Genomic DNA, 18,095 nt, shown 5'->3' on the forward strand with positions numbered 1-18,095 from the left:
GGGAGGAGGAGTAAGTCTTCTCTTTTGATATCCTCAAACTTTCCTCCTGATGAACAGCACCATTATACTAACTGTTCTGTGCTCCAGCATGATTCACGGGAAAGAGGAATCCCTTGACAACTGCTTTCTTCATTACAGAGGTTTAATTAAACATCTCCTTCTCCATGGCAAACTAAAGTAGGGTGGCCAAGGCAAATGCCCAAGGTGCAGACTTGGGGAGGGAGGAAGGGTGAAATAGAACAGCTGCACCAGCAGCTACACAATTATGCCAGTGGCACAGCAGCAACTGGAAGTCACCATTGCCCCATGTCCCCAGCACCTGGTTTCACTGCTGCTTCCTCTCCATAACATCCCTGCACTTGCTGCAGAACACTAAATGAATTGGGTTAAATGCCAATCAGTCCATGCGTTTCCTGACTGTAATCTAATCCTGTTGGAGCTCAACATATTTATTATATGAACATGCCAAACTTCCCATTAGTAACTATAGACCGAATACAGTTACACTTCTATGGCTGCAAGCACAAGTGAACTGTGCCTGCAAGATGGGGCTCAGGTAACTACTGGGACTAGGATGCACTCAGAGGAACTAGGCTCACCTTTGTTTTCTTACATTTACATGGCAAAGACACATATGAGGCAAGGATTTTTTTGGTGATACATTTTCTTGGATGAACTGCACAGTTGGGAGAGGTGTTAGACAAGCTTTTGGGCATAGAATGCCCATCGTAATGTCCTGAAAAGCATAAGGAAGGGCTTGTTCCCAAAAGCTTGCTGTACATCTCTCCCAACTGTACAGTTTGTTCAATAAAGGTAAGTAAATCCTTAAATAAGTAAAATAGATAAAAGATAAATAAAATCCAAAAAATCCTTGCCTCTTGCATATTTTCTGGACCATCACAGCAACAATATTGCTCTAATCCTACTAAAACTATATATAACATTTCCTTTTAACCACGTAAAGGTCTAACAAGGGTCCACAGAATTGAACAATTAGACAGTATACCCTATTTCTTTTTCATTCCACTGGTTCAGTTATTTACCTTCTTCTTAAAATGTTTGTTTGAAATATTTAACAACAAAACCAAGCCTCTACACAACAACTGTCAAGATCAATTACACAGAATATTGCTTTGAATATACCCCATTCTTATTTTTTACAAAGCAATGTGCAGAAAAAAGTTGCTAACCACACCCAAGCATGTTCATACTACTGTGGACAAACTGTTGTGTGCACAGCACCTTCTACAAAGAGGTCCTGTTCATCAAAACGGTACAAAGACGCCACCATACTAAGAACTCTGGATTTGGAGGGAGCTGCCTTTCCAAGAGGACATCCACTCAATCCAGGTCAAACCACCAGTCACCAAACACCACAGCAGCACTGTGGTCTCCTGTGGAGGAAAGGCAAGGGGGAAGAGGGGATGGAGAGGCATTCTGATCTTCCCTGCCACCCTATCACCACAAGACAGACACTTTTTGACCACCTCAAAGTGACAAGTCCTCGAGCAGGTTTTAAAGCTAAAGCTTTACTGTTTTGGGTTATATTCTTTTTGCATTTTTAATAAGTCCACTTTATTAGCTTGGTGTGAAAGTTTAGCATGGTATTTTCAAAAGAAGCCCAGAGAACTTAAGATACCAAATTCTCTAAGCTCACTCTTAATGCCTACTTGGTCTCAACAAAATTTTCTCCTTTTGAGAAAATTATCCTGGTGCATGTCCATGAGGGGCCAGCAGGGGAAACTACGCTTAGGAGCAACTAACATGGGCTCATTAGAGGCAGGTCCTGTCAGACCAACCTGGTGGCCTTCTATGACCAGGTCACCAAATCCCTGGATGCAGGTGTCACGGTGGACATAGTCTTTCTGGACTTTAGGAAGGCCTTCAACATGGTCTCTTACCCCATTCTCATTAAAAAACTAGGAGACTGTGGTGTCAATGCCTACACAGTCAGATGGGTCACTAACTGGCTGGAGGGCAGCACCCGGAGAGTGGTGGTGGACGGGTCTTATTCGACCTAGAGGGATGTGAGCAGTGGGGTCCCCCAGGGCTCAGTCTTCGGCCCCGCACTGTTCAACATCTTCATCAGCGACTTGGACAAGGGGGATAAAATACACCCTGTCCACATTTGCAGATAACACTAAGATGTGGGGAGAAGTGGGCATGCTAGAAGGAAGGAATAGGCTGCAACTGGATCTGCACAGGCTACAGATTGGGCGGAAGGGAACAGGATGGGTTTCAACACTGAGAAGTGCAGGGTACTGCACCAGGGGAGGAAGAACCAGGAGCAGACCTACAGGCTGTGGAACTCCCTTCTTGCCAGTGCAGAGGCAGAGAAGGATCTAGGAGTCATTACTGAGGCCAATATGAACATGGGCCAACAGTGTGGGGATGCGGTCAGGAAGACCAACCATACCTTGTTGTGCATCCACAGATGCATCTCAAGCAGGTCCAAGGAGGTGATCCCCCCCCTCTATGCGGCACTGGTCAGGCCGCAGCTGGAGTACTGGGCCCAGTTCTGGGCGCCGCACTTCAGAAGGGATGTGGACAGCATGGAGAGGGTCCAGAGGAGGCCACTCGCATGATCAGGGGGCAGCAGGGCAGGCCCTATGAGGACAGGCTACGGTACCTGAACCTCTTCAGCCTCCACAAGAGAAGGCTAAGGGGGGATCTAGTCGCCTGTTACAAACTAGTCAGAGGGGACCAGCAGGCATTGAAGGAGTCCCTGTTCCCCCGAGCACTACCAGGAGCGACTAGAAATAATGGTCACAAGCTGGCAGAGGGTCAGCTCAGATCAGACATCAAGAGGTGCTACTTCATGGTAGCAAGAGTGCCCGAAAGCCCCCCTGGCTCACCAAGGACATCCGGGAATGCCTGCTTGCCAAAAAGGCGGCATACACCCAGTGGAAGGGGGGTGCTATCTCCAAAGAGGAGTATACCTCCTCTGCTCGGGCCTGTAGGGGAGCTGTCAGGAAAGCCAAGGCGGACATAGAGCTAGGAATAGCGTCCAAGATCAAGGATAATAAAAAGTCCTTTTTCAAATACATAGGGAGGATGAAGAAGGCACCGGGTAATGTGGGGCCCCTGCAAAGTACGCTGGGCAGTCTGGTGGTTGCGCCAGAGGAGAAAGCGGAACTCTTTAACCAATTCTTCATATCCGTTTTCTTGTGCAGGGACCGGGACTTCCCCGCTGTGATGCCAGATGAACTCGAGGGGAACGCCTCCAGACCTCAGGTTGGGGAGGACCAGGTTAGAGAGCTTCTGGAGGGACTGGATGTCTTCAAGTCGGCGGGTCCAGATGCTCTCCACCCTAGGGTGTTGAGGGAGCTAGCTGGGGTTATTGCAGGACCCTTGGCACAGCTTTACGAGTGCTCGTGGTGCTCCGGCCAGGTGCCGGATGATTGGAAGATAGCTAACGTGGTCCCCATCTCAAAAAAGGGAAGAGAGGGGACCCGGGCAACTATAGGCCCATCAGTCTTACCTCTATCCTTGGGAAACTCTTTGAGAAGATACTCAAGGAGCACATCTGCGATGGGCCGGCTTCAGGGATGATGCTCAAGGGCAACCAGCACGGTTTCATTAGGGGCAGGTCATGTCAGACCAGCCTGATTGCCTTTTATGATCAGGTCACAAAGGCAATGGATGCAGGTGTCGCTGTGGACGTAGTCTTTCTAGACTTCAGCAAGGCCTTTGACACCGTCTCCCACCCCATCCTCATTAAAGAAGTAGGCAACAGATTGCAGATTGGCTGAAGGGTCATACTCAGAGGGTGGTGGTGGACGGGTCATATTCAGCCTGAGGGGAAGTGGGCAGCGGAGTCCCCCAGGGCTTGGTCCGGGAGCCTGCGCTGTTCAATGTCTTCATCAGCAATTTGGATGATGGGGTGAAAAGCAACCTGTTTAAATTCGCTGATGATACCAAAATTTGGGGTGAGGTGAGCACGCTAGTAGGGAGGGAAAGACTGCAACAAGACCTGGATAGGTTACAGGAGTGGGCTGACATAAACAGGATGCGTTTCAATACTGACAAGCGCAGGGTGCTGCACTGAGGCAGTAGAAACCAGCAGCACACTTACAGAATGGGAAACTCCCTTCTTGAGAGCATGGAGGCAGAAAGGGATCTCGGAGTCATTACTGACTCCAAGACTAACATGGACCGACAATGCAAGGTCACGGTTGGCAGGGCTAACCGCACCTTGTCGTGCATCCACAGGTGCATCTCAAGTAGAGCCAGGGAGGTGATCCTCCCCCGCTATGCGACGCAGGTCAGGACACAGCTGGAGTACTGCGTCCAGTTCTGTGCACCCCATTTCAGGAGGGATGTGGACAACACTAAAGGGGTCCAGAGGAGGGTCGCCCGCATGATCCGGGGACTACAGGGCAGACCCTACACTGAAAGACTGTGGGACCTAAACCTGTTCAGCCTTCACAAGAGAAGGCTGAGGGGGGACCTGGTGACTGTCTATAAACTCACTAGGGGGGACCGGACGGGTTTAGGGGAGACAGTGTTTCCCCGAGCGCCCCCTGGCATGACAAGGAACAATGGACACAAGTTATTAGAGAGTAGATTTAGATTAGACATCCGCAAGAACTACTTCACAGTTAGGGCGGCTAGGAGCTGGAACAAACTTCCTAGGGAAGTGGTGCTGGCTCCTACCCTGGGGATCTTTAAGAAGAGGCTTGATGACTACCTGGCTGGACTCATTTGAGTCCAGTCTTTTCTCCCGCCCAGGCGGGGGGTTGGACTTGAAGATCTACAAGGTGCCTTCCGACCCAACTTCTATGATTCTATGATATGGTCAGGGTGGCTAGGATCTGGAATCAACTTCGAAGCGAAGTGGTGCTGGCTCCTACGCTGGGGGTCTTTAAAAGGAGGCTGGATAAACACCTGCCCAGGGTCATTTGACCCCAGTACTCTTTCCTGCCATGGCAGGGGTACAGACTCGATGATCTGCTCAGGTCCCTTCCGACCCTACCAACTATGAAACTATGAAAGCACAAAGAGTTATGCACTAGGTGATAAACCAGGGGTCAGCAACCCCCGGCATGCGTGCTGAGCATGGCACACAAGGCCATTTTGCTCAACACACCATTGCCAGCCTGGGCTCTAAGCAGCTGCTGCCAGCCATGGAGCCCAGGCTGCTACCAGCAGGCAGCTGGGTGGCTGCAAGCAGACCAGGCTCCATGGGCCGGCTGCAACTGGGAGGCTGCAAACAGCTGCTCCAGGCCCCAGCATATCGGCACTCTGGCACCTTCCAAGGTAGACATTGTGGTTTTTTCAGCACTCCGGTCAAAAAACATTGCCTACCCCTGTAATAAACACTTCCTGTTAAGAGGTCACATTCCATCCAGAAGTTATTTCTGCTTAACTTCAAACACTGATCATAAAACAACACCAGAAAAGAATAAATGTGTTTCAAAAAAAACCAAAACCAAAAACCAAAAAACCACCTCACAGAAAGCCCTACAAGCTAAAATGCTGATCTTCATTAGGGACTCATGTCTCAGGTTGATTTTTTTAAAAAAATTTTTAAAGTAAGAATGGTTTCAGCCATTTCTCAGGACAAGGTGAGGGGGAAAATGTTGTTTTGAGCAAGGTAAAGGCATTTTTACCTTTCACTATGAAAGCTCTGGTGCTTTATACTGTGGAGCTGAAATGTGAAATATGGCATGGACACAGCTTTTGCCATCCTCACGAAAATTCACATAAAATAGTTCAAGTTTTGAGTAGATGAAAACTCTCAATTCACACATGCTCAGTAGAGACTACTTATAATTTGACGGCTAAGTTCTATGAGCCATGGGGGTAAGAGTCCACAGGAAGGAATTTAGAGGAGGGGAAAAACACCTAGGAAATGCACACAAAACTGTCATTAAATACATTTCATCCTTCATGTTCAACACTCAGAAGTCAAATAATACCAAGAGAGAAGTTGCTCTGGCAACCTTACTTTGGCCCCCTTCTATGGATCATAACAGTATTGAATGATATGGTTAGCTACCACTTTTTCATATAACCTCTGTTTCACTCAATGCACATGATGAATAGTGCTCAGGAAATTAATCAGGTTTGGGTTATTAAGGAGTCTGTTGCCTGTAGATAACATCTTCATTCTATACTGAAGTTGGAAAACGGGCTGTGAATAAGGCCTGCAGGCAGGATGAGAGAGGATGTTTGCATGCTTTTGGCAGTGCCCATTAGGAAACTGGATTCTGTTTATGCCCCTGCTATTAAGTACATGTTCCTCATTTTCCAAGTGCCTAACTTCAATAAAAAAGGTCTAGTTGGCAGAAGTGCAAGTAGTCACAGCTGTAACTCTAGTCATTGAGAGATACAGCTTAGGCAAAAACATGCTGCAAGTCAGTACATTCTACAAAAAATTAAAATTAAAATCAGGCCATAGACTTCTCAAACTGAGCACCTGCCACATTAATGGATCCTAGTTCCACATCTGTAAAAGGGGAACAGTACTACTGTATTAACTCACAGATTCTTCTGATATTAAGTTCATTGTTAATGAAGAACCAGATATAACGGTGATAGCCACCTTAGAAAACCCAGTGAGGAAACTGAAATTTCTGTATTCCAAGTAAACTAGGAATAAGTATGCAGTAATTCAAGCACAGGAGATGCACTGAAAATAACATTCTGAATAGATTCAGTGAGTCCCACTGAACCAAGCAGATGTTCTGTGGAAAAAATACTATTATGTACAATTAAAGACTCACAATACCTACACATAGGGGACCACATTAGGGTTCTGCAGGTAAGTTTAATTCCTTCATTTCCTAATTTTGAGGTTTTTTTAAAAACTGCAATTTAATGATCTTTCAATGTATTGTTGTATGTCATTGCATATGGGTTCTCATCCTACCTTCATCACCACAGTATCTGGGTATCTACCAGGACTATACTGGATGCATCTACACACATGCTTGACTAATTAGCTCTGCAATAAAGTGTCACCGTCTCCACATGCGCCTATATTAGGGTGCAGTAAATTAATTAACTCTGTTCCAGGATAGTACCGTCCAGGACAAGTACTATCCTATGGTGGAGCAATTTACACTGCCACAACACACATATAGATAGTGACTAGGACTGCCTGGGACATGAGGGTACTGCAGTGTAAGGGCTGCCTACTGGCTAGCCCCTCACTGTAGCAACCTTGTGCTTCAGCCAGCCCCAGTGTTGCCCAACCCCACCACCTGGAGCCGAATCCCAGAACTGCTATCAGCCCACCCCAGCCCAATGTGCTGCAGTCCCAGGCACACTTATAATTACTGCACCCTGGAAAAATAAACTCTGGCATGAACTGCACTGGAATTTATTTCTTCACCCTAATTGCACATGTAAATCCACCCACTAATTAACAATTAATTTCTTCCCCTGGGGAAGAACTGCATGCAGTGTTACATACGGAATTTTGTTTAAGTATACTTACTCCTTTCTGTTTATTTCACACTTAAGAATGCAAAACCAAAAAAGTGCACAATGTATTTGGTAAAGACGTGGAGGCCATTGGTTGAAATTTGCTTCCCCTCTATTCAAGAGCCAAGAGGTGAGATTTCAATGTGGGTTAGGCTGCTTTCACAAATCGCATATGATGAACATTTTTAGAACCATGGTAGAAAGCCTCAGAATGAGCCCACCATTGTTGAGAAAGGTTTACCATGAAACATGACCAAAACTAGATACAGCCAGGGAACTGGACCTGTGAAAGGCAGTTTCTGAGCCAGGCTGTTAAACCTGTTGGTCCTCTGGACCGGGAACTAACAATACAGACTTCATCTTCCTTCAAAGGGCTGTCTTCTGTAGGGTAAGGCACATATATATTCACCTGTTGTACATAGCTGGTAACAATTAAGTTCAGAAATAAAGGCAGCTTCCTTAGATCAGAAGATAAGGTGGGTAGGGAGGGTGGAGGGAAGGCTAAGAAAGGGAAGATGTTATTCCCTCCCCCCAAGAAAGCAAGCAGTACTGACAGGCTCAAGGGGGTCAGTCAACATAAACTACTCAATTTCCCTCACCCCTGCCCCCTGTAATTAAGCACACAAAAAAAACACTGCTTTATCTAGTTTGACATTAGAAATGTAAATCTAGTTATATTAAGTAAGTCATTTTTAATCCTATTTTCTTTGTTCATAAAATGGTTTTTCTTCAGGCTTGGTTATCTCATGACAATTTGATTTAATACATGAAACTCATAAACATGGCAGCTCTGATTTGTGTGATGATCTCTAAACTCCATTTACTGTGTATTAGTTAATTAAGCTGGATGTATATTTAGAAATGTGTAATACTTAAGTACACTGAAAGAAGCAGTGGGTATAGCATTATATTGCGACTGGAAATCATGACTGCTGGGTTCTCTACATTCCAGATACAGTTCATTGTATGGCGTAGAGAAAGTTATTTGTCATCGTTGCCTCAGTTTACCCTTTTATTAAGTGCAGAAATAATTCCTTCCTGTATGAGGGTATTGCGAGAGTAAATGTTCACAGACCTGGATTTAGACGCATCATACAAAACCAAAGCAGAACAGGCCAAACTAGCATAGCACTACAAAGACTAGCAGCTGTTTGTGCATTGTCCGGGGAGGACCTTCCACCTTTGGTACTAGCAGAAACAATAGGGGAAAAACTCAAGGGTAGACCAGGACAAATAGATTCACTGCAATAAGGTTTAAAATCATTGTCTCAATGTTTTTGTTTTCATCTGGAAAAGAAGCTTAAACAAACAGTCATTCAATATTTTGTTTGTATAAATTTAAAAAATTACATGCATTTTTTCTAAATGTTAAGGGAAAAAAACATTAATACCGAGCCTAGTATTGTCCCAGTTTCAATACTAGGTCTGTCTTTGTTTAACATCTAAAATCCATTACTAGAGAAACAGAAGTCTACTACACAGAAAAGGTTATGATTTCACAGGAAAAAAACAGAAGTTTTTTTACTCTCATGCAATACTAGTAGATTTTGCAGCATATCTTAAACAGATCAAGTATAAATAAACCAAAAAGTAAGCTCAGTTGTCATAAATAGCTGTTGTATAGAACCATTAATAAAATTCTGCATTTTTTCCACTAAGTTCATTAAATATCTAAAGTATGACACATTATCTGTTAGCAGACAAAAAAGCAAAATGAGCCATTGTTATTACCTTGGTAATATATTCATTATTAAGTTACCAAAGTGTAATGACTCTAATTACTAAAGAATTTCTTTTTTAAATCTGATCCTTGGTCTTCACACAATGCTAATGCTAAAAGCATAATCTGCTAATCAGTGTAGGTTATCTAGATATTTCTTAACAAATACACTTTCTAATACCTGGAAATTACAATTCTATCTAATGCCTAAGATGTTAAGAGATCTCTTCCTATAGTAGTCAAGTAAAAAAAAAAAAAATTGAGATCCACCCATTCTAGTTTCCCTGTAGTCAATATGGACAATCTTATTCTTGCTATTTATAGGTAGCAACAGTTTTTCAATACCAGATACATAGTTACTGTATGCATTACCCACATTTTTCTTTCATTAAAATGTTTATTTCAGACCTGTAGTACTAAGAAAAAGCTTATACTAAACCAAGTGATTTCTGGGCACAGATCTTTTTCATGATCAAATTTGGTCTTGTTTTTCTTCATTATGAACCCTCCCACCCCTGAATGTACACACACATATTTTAACATATTAACTTGCCACAGTCAACATAAAATTAGAGTCATGTTTTGTCAATATTCAGTTTAAATGAAGAAAACAGATCCAGTTGAAACTCTTCTGGCTACCTTTTGGGTATTTATACACATTTTTTCAACAGACTAGCAGAAGAGAATCAGAACAGAGATACGAGAGCTGCAAGCAAAGACATTTAATAACCCCCCTTAAGAACAGATTAGGATGTTATAATGGTCAAACCCTAAGTATCTTGTTTTTCCAAGCTATTTCTTATGCTTTTATTTCACCTGTCAACAAAGTAGTATAGATTTTGTGAGCTCTCCTTTACAAGCTGCTACAATTTTAGTCAATTTAAAATCATAGGAAGGACTGTAAACTTACAAGTTCCACAGATCCATAATGCTTTCTGCTGAACTCTCCACGTCTACAGCCCAGATCTTCGGAGACAGAGCTGGAACAGAAGTGCTTCATCAGTATACATAGTTAACTGTCCCTACAAGCTCCTGCAATACTCAGCTACCATTGACAAAAATCATTCCTGCTGAACAAGGTTTGCACTGCACAGGCTCCTCACTGCAGGGGACCCTCCTTACAACAAGCACAAGCTCTAGCAGCCATTGCAGAGTCTGGCTTTCATATTACCCTGAAAGGGAAAGAAAAGCATGAGCCCTGATTGGAAGGAAAAGCCAAGATTAAATTAAATATTTAGTCATGATGTAATCAACTAAGAGTATCAAGATAAAGGGCAGAGAATAATTGCATTTGAGATCGCTCCCTAACCTAACAGAAGAGAAACCTGCAGTAAACCGAATGCCTGAAACAGGGTAACCTCACTGAGCTATGCTCAATCAACACTTGCTCTGCTGCAATTTACGCAGAAGATTCTCTCTCTACCCTAGATACTCCTAGAAAACAAACATGTAATAATTTTGTTTCTGAAGTTTACAAGTCCCTCCTCCTCCAGGCTTTAACAAGAGAACTAAAAATTTCCTACAGAATAAATGAAAACCCAAGTCTCGAGAGAGAGAGAGAGAGAGAGAGAGTGTGTGTGTGTGCGCGCGTATGTGTGTGTGTAAGTAAAATAAAATGTTCATATGGTGTTATATAGAATTAAGCATAAAGTATATCAATTCATGCACTTGGCATAGCTAGAACAAATTGGCAAATATATATTGTCAAAACGGATAAGAAAAATACAGTGAGCCCCAGATAAGTAGTGTTGATATGTACATGACAAGTAGAAAAGTTGGGCTGTAACTTACCAGTCTTTGACCTGTACTTTGCATCTAGCCCATCTCCATAGCACTCATCCTGGCAAACTTAAAACTAGTTTTCAGCACCCACTACAAAAAAAAAGACCTGCCACTAAAATGTTTCCCTCCATAAATCTACACTGGTTTAATGTGTAGGATGGGAAACAGTCAATCCCAGCTCAGTAACAGATGTAAGGTTATTTTAAAAATCATCAGTGCTAGTAACTGCAGCTTTATCCCACCTAGTAGGAGAAATCAAGTTTCAGTGGGACACATACCTCCTGCTCCTAGAACATCACAATATGGTGGTCTCTGAAGTCATTAATTTTGTATACAGAAAATGAAATTATTTTTAAAGTATTTTTAAAAAATCTATTACTTGCAATTATTTCATTTTGAATTCTGTTCCAAATCCAAGATGTAGTAAAGCTGCTCCAACACAGGTCATAAAAATGAGGTGCTAATACTACCCATTTTTTCTGTTGAACTCACGTTCAAAACATGTCAGAATTGTTTTTGCTGAAATTTTTTTTAATGAACCTCTGACAGAGTTCAAACATGAAAATGTTCATGCTAACAAATTTAATATTGGCATAGTTATAAACAACCAAAGCCAGAATTATGATGGACAACTTTATGCAATATTAACAATAGGATTTACTAACAGCCACCTATATAATATAAACAGTCACTCCCCATTGGTTCTCTACCAACCCACTGTCTACAACTTCTCACATGCTTCACAGAAAAAAGTAGGTTTTAGGAAGGATATTTTTATACGAGGATTATGGCGTTACATTCTAATTCCACAAAAAGACACGAGCAAATGGGCAAGAAGGGCAACATGAAAAACTTCACGGGTTGACAAGCTGGAATTTGGTGTGGTGGAAAAGGGGAGAAAGTGAAAGGCTATAGAGAGGGTTATGCAGGAGTATCTGTCAGTGGAAAGGATCTCTGTGCTTGTGTACTGAATGCACTGTAGGGTGCAATGTGGTACAGGAAAGGCCAAAGAAAAAGAAGATGCTCTGGGTCAGAATACAAGGGGGTCAGGGGGGAAAGGGACTTAATGGTGGGGGTCTACCACAGGCCACCCAACCAGAGGAAAGAGCTGGACCAGGAATTCTCAGGTCAGCTCACGGACAGTTAGGTCAAGGGACATGGTCATCATGGGTGATCTAAACCATCTAGACATCTGCTGGGAAGAGCAGTCAGCCAGGTCTGACCGCTCATGTAGGTTCCTAGCCGAGTTACAGGACCTCCATCTAACCCAGGAGGTGTACAGTCCCACCAGGAGAAATGCCTTGCTGGACCTGGTCCTGGCCACAGGCGACGACCTGGTAAGTGGACTGCAGGTGCTCGACCAACTGGGCAATAGTGATCATCACCTGCTGGAATTCACCATCCAGCGCAGGATGTCAAGGGCCGGCAGCAAGGCAGCAGCCCTGGACTTCAGGAGGGAGGATTTCAACGACATAAGGAGACTAGTCGGGGAGGCACTGAGGTCCCAGAGGGGAGGGGAGTTGGGAGTCCAGGAAGAGTGGTCGTTCCTTAAGGAGATGATCCTTCAAGCCCGAAGGGTGACAATCCCGACACGGATCAAAGGGGGCAAGAATGCTCAAAAGCCCTCATGGCTCATCAGAAGCATCTAGGAATGTCTTAAAAGCTAAAAAGGAGGCATACGCCCAATGGAAGGGAGGGGCCATCACCAAGGAGGATTATACCTCCATTGCTGAAGATTGTAGGGGGGCTGTTAGGAAGACTAAGGCGGAGATGGAACTGGGACTAGCAACCCAGATCAAGGATAATAAGTCCTTTTTTAAATACATAGGGGGTAAAAAGAAGGTACTGGGTAACATAGGGCCTCTGCAGGATATGCTAGGAAATTTGGTGGTCATACCAGATGACAAAGCTAACCTATTTAACAATTTCTTTGCCTCCATTTTTTTGAGCAGGGACCGGGGCATCCCCCACACCAGGATCCCTGACGGACCCAGGGAAGGGCACGGCCAGGCCCAGGGTCAGTCAGGAAACTTCTGGTGGGACTAGACATGTTCAAATCAGCAGGTCCCGACGATCTCCACGCCAGAGTGCTGAGGGAATTGGCAGAGGTAATTGCAGGACCCCTGGCACAGCTTTACAAGCACTCGTGGTGCTCTGGTGAGGTGCTGGAGGACTGGAAAAGGGCCAATGTAGTCCCCATTTTCAAAAAAGGGAGGAAGGAGGGCCCAGGAAACTATAGTCTTACCTCGGTCCTGGGGAAGCTCTTTGAGAAAATTATCCAGGAGCACATCTGTGAGGGACCAGCAAGGGATTAGAAAATGTTTCATAGATTTCATAGACATTAGGGCTGGAAGGGACCACATGAGATCATCAGGTCCAGCCACCTGCCCAAGGGGCTCAGCTAGGGTCAAAGGATCCCAGCAAGATAAATGTCAAAATGTTTCCCAATTCCAAAGCCCAAGTACATTGTCTCAGAGGACATGCAATAGAAATATATACTGCAGACTTCTTAGCTACATGGTCTGCTTTGAAAATCAAAATAAGGAAATAGTTGGTCCCAAGAAAAGATTTCTCCTTCTCCTGATATGGATACCTGTCTAGTAGTCAATGAAGTAAGATTCTTCCAACACCAACCTATCTTAATATAATGCATCAAACGTATATTATCTGATAACTATTTGATCAATGGCAACTCAACCTGGACCAGACTTTGCAGCCTAGAAATAAAAGGGTTTCCTTCCAATTGCCAGTTCCTTCAGCTAATTACCTCTCCTATTGCCCTTTTTGTTTATACAATTTATGAATCTAAATATAATTAAATCACTTCCAGATGGAAAAACAATGTTATAATCATTATCAGCATGCATTTTTGATGGGTATTAAGAGATTATTTAAAATAATTTAAGATTCTACTTCAGCAAAGAGTAATAACCAGTCTCCTAAATTCAACTCTAAAAAGCCTTATTAGGCAAGATTTAAACAACTCTAAACAGAAAAGAAAGAATGGGATCTTTCACACTTCTTTCAGTCATCAGGGGAATATAAAGAGGCAAAAATTCTAGTTGATAGCTGGGTTAAAAAAAATACAATAAATCAGGAAAACATGAAGCATATTAGCATGTTATGTTATTTGTGCAGAAATACAAGGGGCATAGAAAACAAGCAAAATTATATTTTTTTGTGGGAGGCTTCTCAGCTGTACAGTCAAGACAGATGGATACAATACGAGCAAGAAGGAGAGAGGAACAGGCAGATCTAATAGCCATATTTACTTACAAGGGCATTTGTCAGAGGAATGTGGTGGAAATAAGTTTTGGAACTACAAATGGGGGGGAAATATATACAAAAACAATTAATTATTTCCTATAAGCATATGCTTTAGGTCCTCTGGCTCAAAGGAGAGAAAAAAACAAAAGACAATTCCAAGGAGCTATGAGGCTGTAAACAGACATCTCATTCGAGCCTGTCTTGCTCATGGGATCAAAACATGAGCCACGCAGCCATTTACATTTACACAGCCTTCCCTGCTGCTGCCCCTTTGCCAGCAGTCGGCCAGCAAGAGCACACCGCCTGACAGGACTGTCCCTGGAACGACTAACCTGCAATTAACTTGAATGACCCACAATTAATGTAGACATACACAGCACTGTCCTGGGAAAAAATTAAGTACGCAAGATAAAATGTATTAACACAGGTCTGAAAGCAGAATAATGGGCTTGTTTCTGTGTAGGATCCCAGTACAAAAGGCTTTCCCCAAAGCATCATATAGGTGCTCAAGGTTCTTTGTCCTGCGGCCTGCACTGCTCAATTTCTTCATCAGCGATTTGGACGACGGGGTGAAAAGCAACCTGTTTAAATTCGCTGATGATACCAAAATTTGGGGTGAGGTGAGCATGCTAGTAGGGAGGGAAAGACTGCAACAAGACCTGGATAGGTTACAGGAGTGGGCTGACATAAACAGGATGCGTTTCAATACTGACAAGCGCAGGGTGCTGCACTGAGGCAGTAGAAACCAGCAGCACACTTACAGAATGGGAAACTCCCTTCTTGAGAGCATGGAGGCAGAAAGGGATCTTGGAGTCATTACTGACTCCAAGACTAACATGGACCGACAATGCAAGGTCACGGTTGGCAGGGCTAACCGCACCTTGTCGTGCATCCACAGGTGCATCTCAAGTAGAGCCAGGGAGGTGATCCTCCCCTGTTATGCGACGCTGGTCGGGCCACAGCTGGAGTACTGCGTCCAGTTCTGTGCGCCCCATTTCAGGAGGGATGTGGACAACACTAAAGGGGTCCAGAGGAGGGCTGCCCGCATGATCCGGGGACTACAGGGCAGACCCTACATTGAAAGACTGTGGGACCTAAACCTGTTCAGCCTTCACAAGAGAAGGCTGAGGGGGGACCTGGTGACTGTCTATAAACTCACTAGGGGGGACCGGAAGGGTTTAGGGGAGACAGTGTTTCCCCGAGCGCCCCCTGGCATGACAAGGAACAATGGACACAAGTTATTAGAGAGTAGATTTAGATTAGACATCCGCAAGAACTACTTCACAGTTAGGGCGGCTAGGAGCTGGAACCAACTTCCTAGGGAAGTGGTGCTGGCTCCTACCCTGGAGATCTTTAAGAAGAGGCTTGATGACTACCTGGCTGGACTCATTTGAGTTCAGTCTTTTCTCCTGCCCAGGCGGAGGGTCGGACTTGAAGATCTACAAGGTCCCTTCCGACCCGACTTCTATGATTCTAGGATTCTTTTGGTAAATGTGATATTTTTTATTAAACCAACTAAATAGTTGGAAAAATAGTTCTTTGCAAGCTTTCGGGCACAAAAACCCTTCTTCACAAATAGGGAGAGTCTGCTGGTTTGTACCTGAAAGCTCGCAAAGAACAATTTTTTCCAACTATTTTGTTGGTCTAATAAAAGATATCACATTTACCCAAAGAACCTTGTCAGTTGTGTTGGTCTCAGGACATTAGCAATAACCAACATCCCCTCATATAGATGGTGGACTTTAACAGCCCTGTCAGCTGATGGCTAACTATGCCAAGACAACATAAGAGATGTTCCTAGGATACATAAGAAATTACAAACCAGAAGCCAAAGAAAGACCCCAGCCAATAAAGAGGTCATCCGGAACGTACTGTTACTTAGGAACTGACTGAACATTTAAAAATAATAAAGTAATGTATACACAGAAAGCATCATATTCAACTGTTTTAGAGTTCAAAAAACTAAATTTTGAGGAATAAATGTTGTAGCAATATGCAAAATAAAATATTAAAGTCCTTCAGAATGAAAGGCAGCCAGGAATCCTAAAAGCGACAATACACTACTGGTCAAAACACCCTGGAAAAAAGAGGAGTGCATGGAACAATGCATTCAACAACAAATTAGATGAACATCTTGCTGGGGTCATTTGACCCCAGTATTCTTTCCTGCCATGGCAGGGGGTCGGACTAGATGATGTGCTCAGGTCCCTTCCGACCCTAGAAACTATGAAACTATGAAATTGCTCAAGTGTCTGGAGTTAAAATGTTACATTCTGATAAGCAAAAGAAAAGGGAAGTTAATAAAAGAAATATACTTCCCAAGGCTAGACTAAAGCTGTGAGGAATTTCAGCAAGATCTCAAAAAGCTAAGAGAATAGAAAACAAACTTGGCATGATAGCATTTGGAATACAGTGTTAGCTAATGCAAAAGACATGCAGCTGAGAAAGAAAAAGTCGATTTATGTATATATGCATTAGTGGTTCTCAGGGGTGTAGGTTGCAGCTGTGCTGGTCTAAGGACACAGGCAGACAAGGTTCCTTGGGTGAATCTGATATCTTTTATTAGACCAACTTAAATAGTTGGAAAACAATTATTAAGCAAGCTTTTGGGTTCAAAACCCCTTCATCAGGCTAAGGAAGTTTCAGCAGTTGGTGTGTGCTCTTCCTGGATGGAATGAAAAGTAAAGAAGCCAGAGGCTGGGCACACACCAACTGCTGAAACTTCCTTAGCCTGATGAAGGGGTTTTGAACCCAAAAGCTTGCTTAATAATTGTTTTCCAACTATTTAAGTTGGTCTAATAAAAGATATCAGATTCACCCAAGGAACCTTGTCTGCCTTAGTGGTTCTCAAGTACTTGTACCTATTCTGAAAAACTACTTAAGTGGGCATCATTCAAGTTCAGTTAAGACCACTGTTCAACACACAATAGTAAAAAAAATATCATCATATACAATGTGATTGTAAAGATTATGCACAAATATCAATTGTATGCCTTCATCTGAAGTAATCCATCCTATGTAGCCACCTTATTTCATCACAGAGAAGAAACAACATGTGTCCTTATATAACAAATCAGGGCCACAAAGTAAGGTTTGCATGAAGAGAGAATGGAAGCATTAAGAGCTTTGCTTTACTGGACGACATAAGCCAAAGCATGATAGAACTGGGAGGTCACAGTCTTTTTTCATATGGCTCTGGTGAAGATAGCTTTCCATGAGTGGTTCTAATGCCTATTAAAACGTTACCTTCTATATGGTACAGCAGCAATGCCACTTCATGGTTGCTAAGGGTGTTTTACCCTGTCTTCAGTTGCTTATAATTCACAGATCCATGTTTGGTGTCTCCTGACTCTTTTTTTCCCTTAACATTTGATCAAACAAAGGCATATAAAACCCAGAAAAATAAAGAAGTGCACAAGCACATGCTAGAATTTGATTCTGTATTACAGGAGAATGCTTAACTGAACTCTGACCAATTGCCTTTCATATCTAAACCCTATCAGTATTTCTCAGTAGTATTCTCTGGCATATGTAACCATGAAATTAATAAACCTAACCTAATGACATAATATGGCAGTTGATTTGCTCAACATTTCGTTTTCAATGACATCCGCTTCTGCTTATATTCCCTATATTGTTTCATTCATTTGAAGCCCTCAGTGTCAAGTTCACACCAGACAGAAACATACAGATATGACCAAAAGATTTTACCCAACATTCTTTGGCTAAACTTATAGCACCAAAAATACTTCAAAATAGCAACTCCATTAGAAATCAGACTGACAATTTTTCCTACCTGTTCTCTGTCTAGAATTTAAAAACAACTCCTGAGTGCAATGTAGAACACAGATCTCAAATCTTTAAGAACCTTGTAGTTTTATCTGTAAAGCTACAA

The 18,095-nt window shown here is 43.1% G+C and overlaps 1 protein-coding gene across 4 annotated transcripts in view; it reads right to left on the minus strand.

Annotated features, from left to right (window-relative positions):
* The window catches only part of GARNL3 (GTPase activating Rap/RanGAP domain like 3), a 126,472-nt gene that overhangs the window by 87,654 nt on the left and 20,723 nt on the right, over positions 1–18,095 (minus strand). For all 4 annotated transcript variants that reach the window (XM_090022482.1, XM_090022480.1, XM_090022483.1 and 1 more), the window contains one exon: positions 10,062–10,131. In XM_090022482.1, coding sequence (XP_089878608.1) covers positions 10,062–10,131 — 70 coding nt within the window. The remainder of the gene's footprint in view (positions 1–10,061; positions 10,132–18,095) is intronic.

This window comes from Crocodylus siamensis, chromosome 11, assembly GCF_052110815.1.
Source record: "Crocodylus siamensis isolate JL-2025a chromosome 11, ASM5211081v1, whole genome shotgun sequence".
Taxonomy (NCBI): domain Eukaryota; kingdom Metazoa; phylum Chordata; order Crocodylia; family Crocodylidae; genus Crocodylus; species Crocodylus siamensis.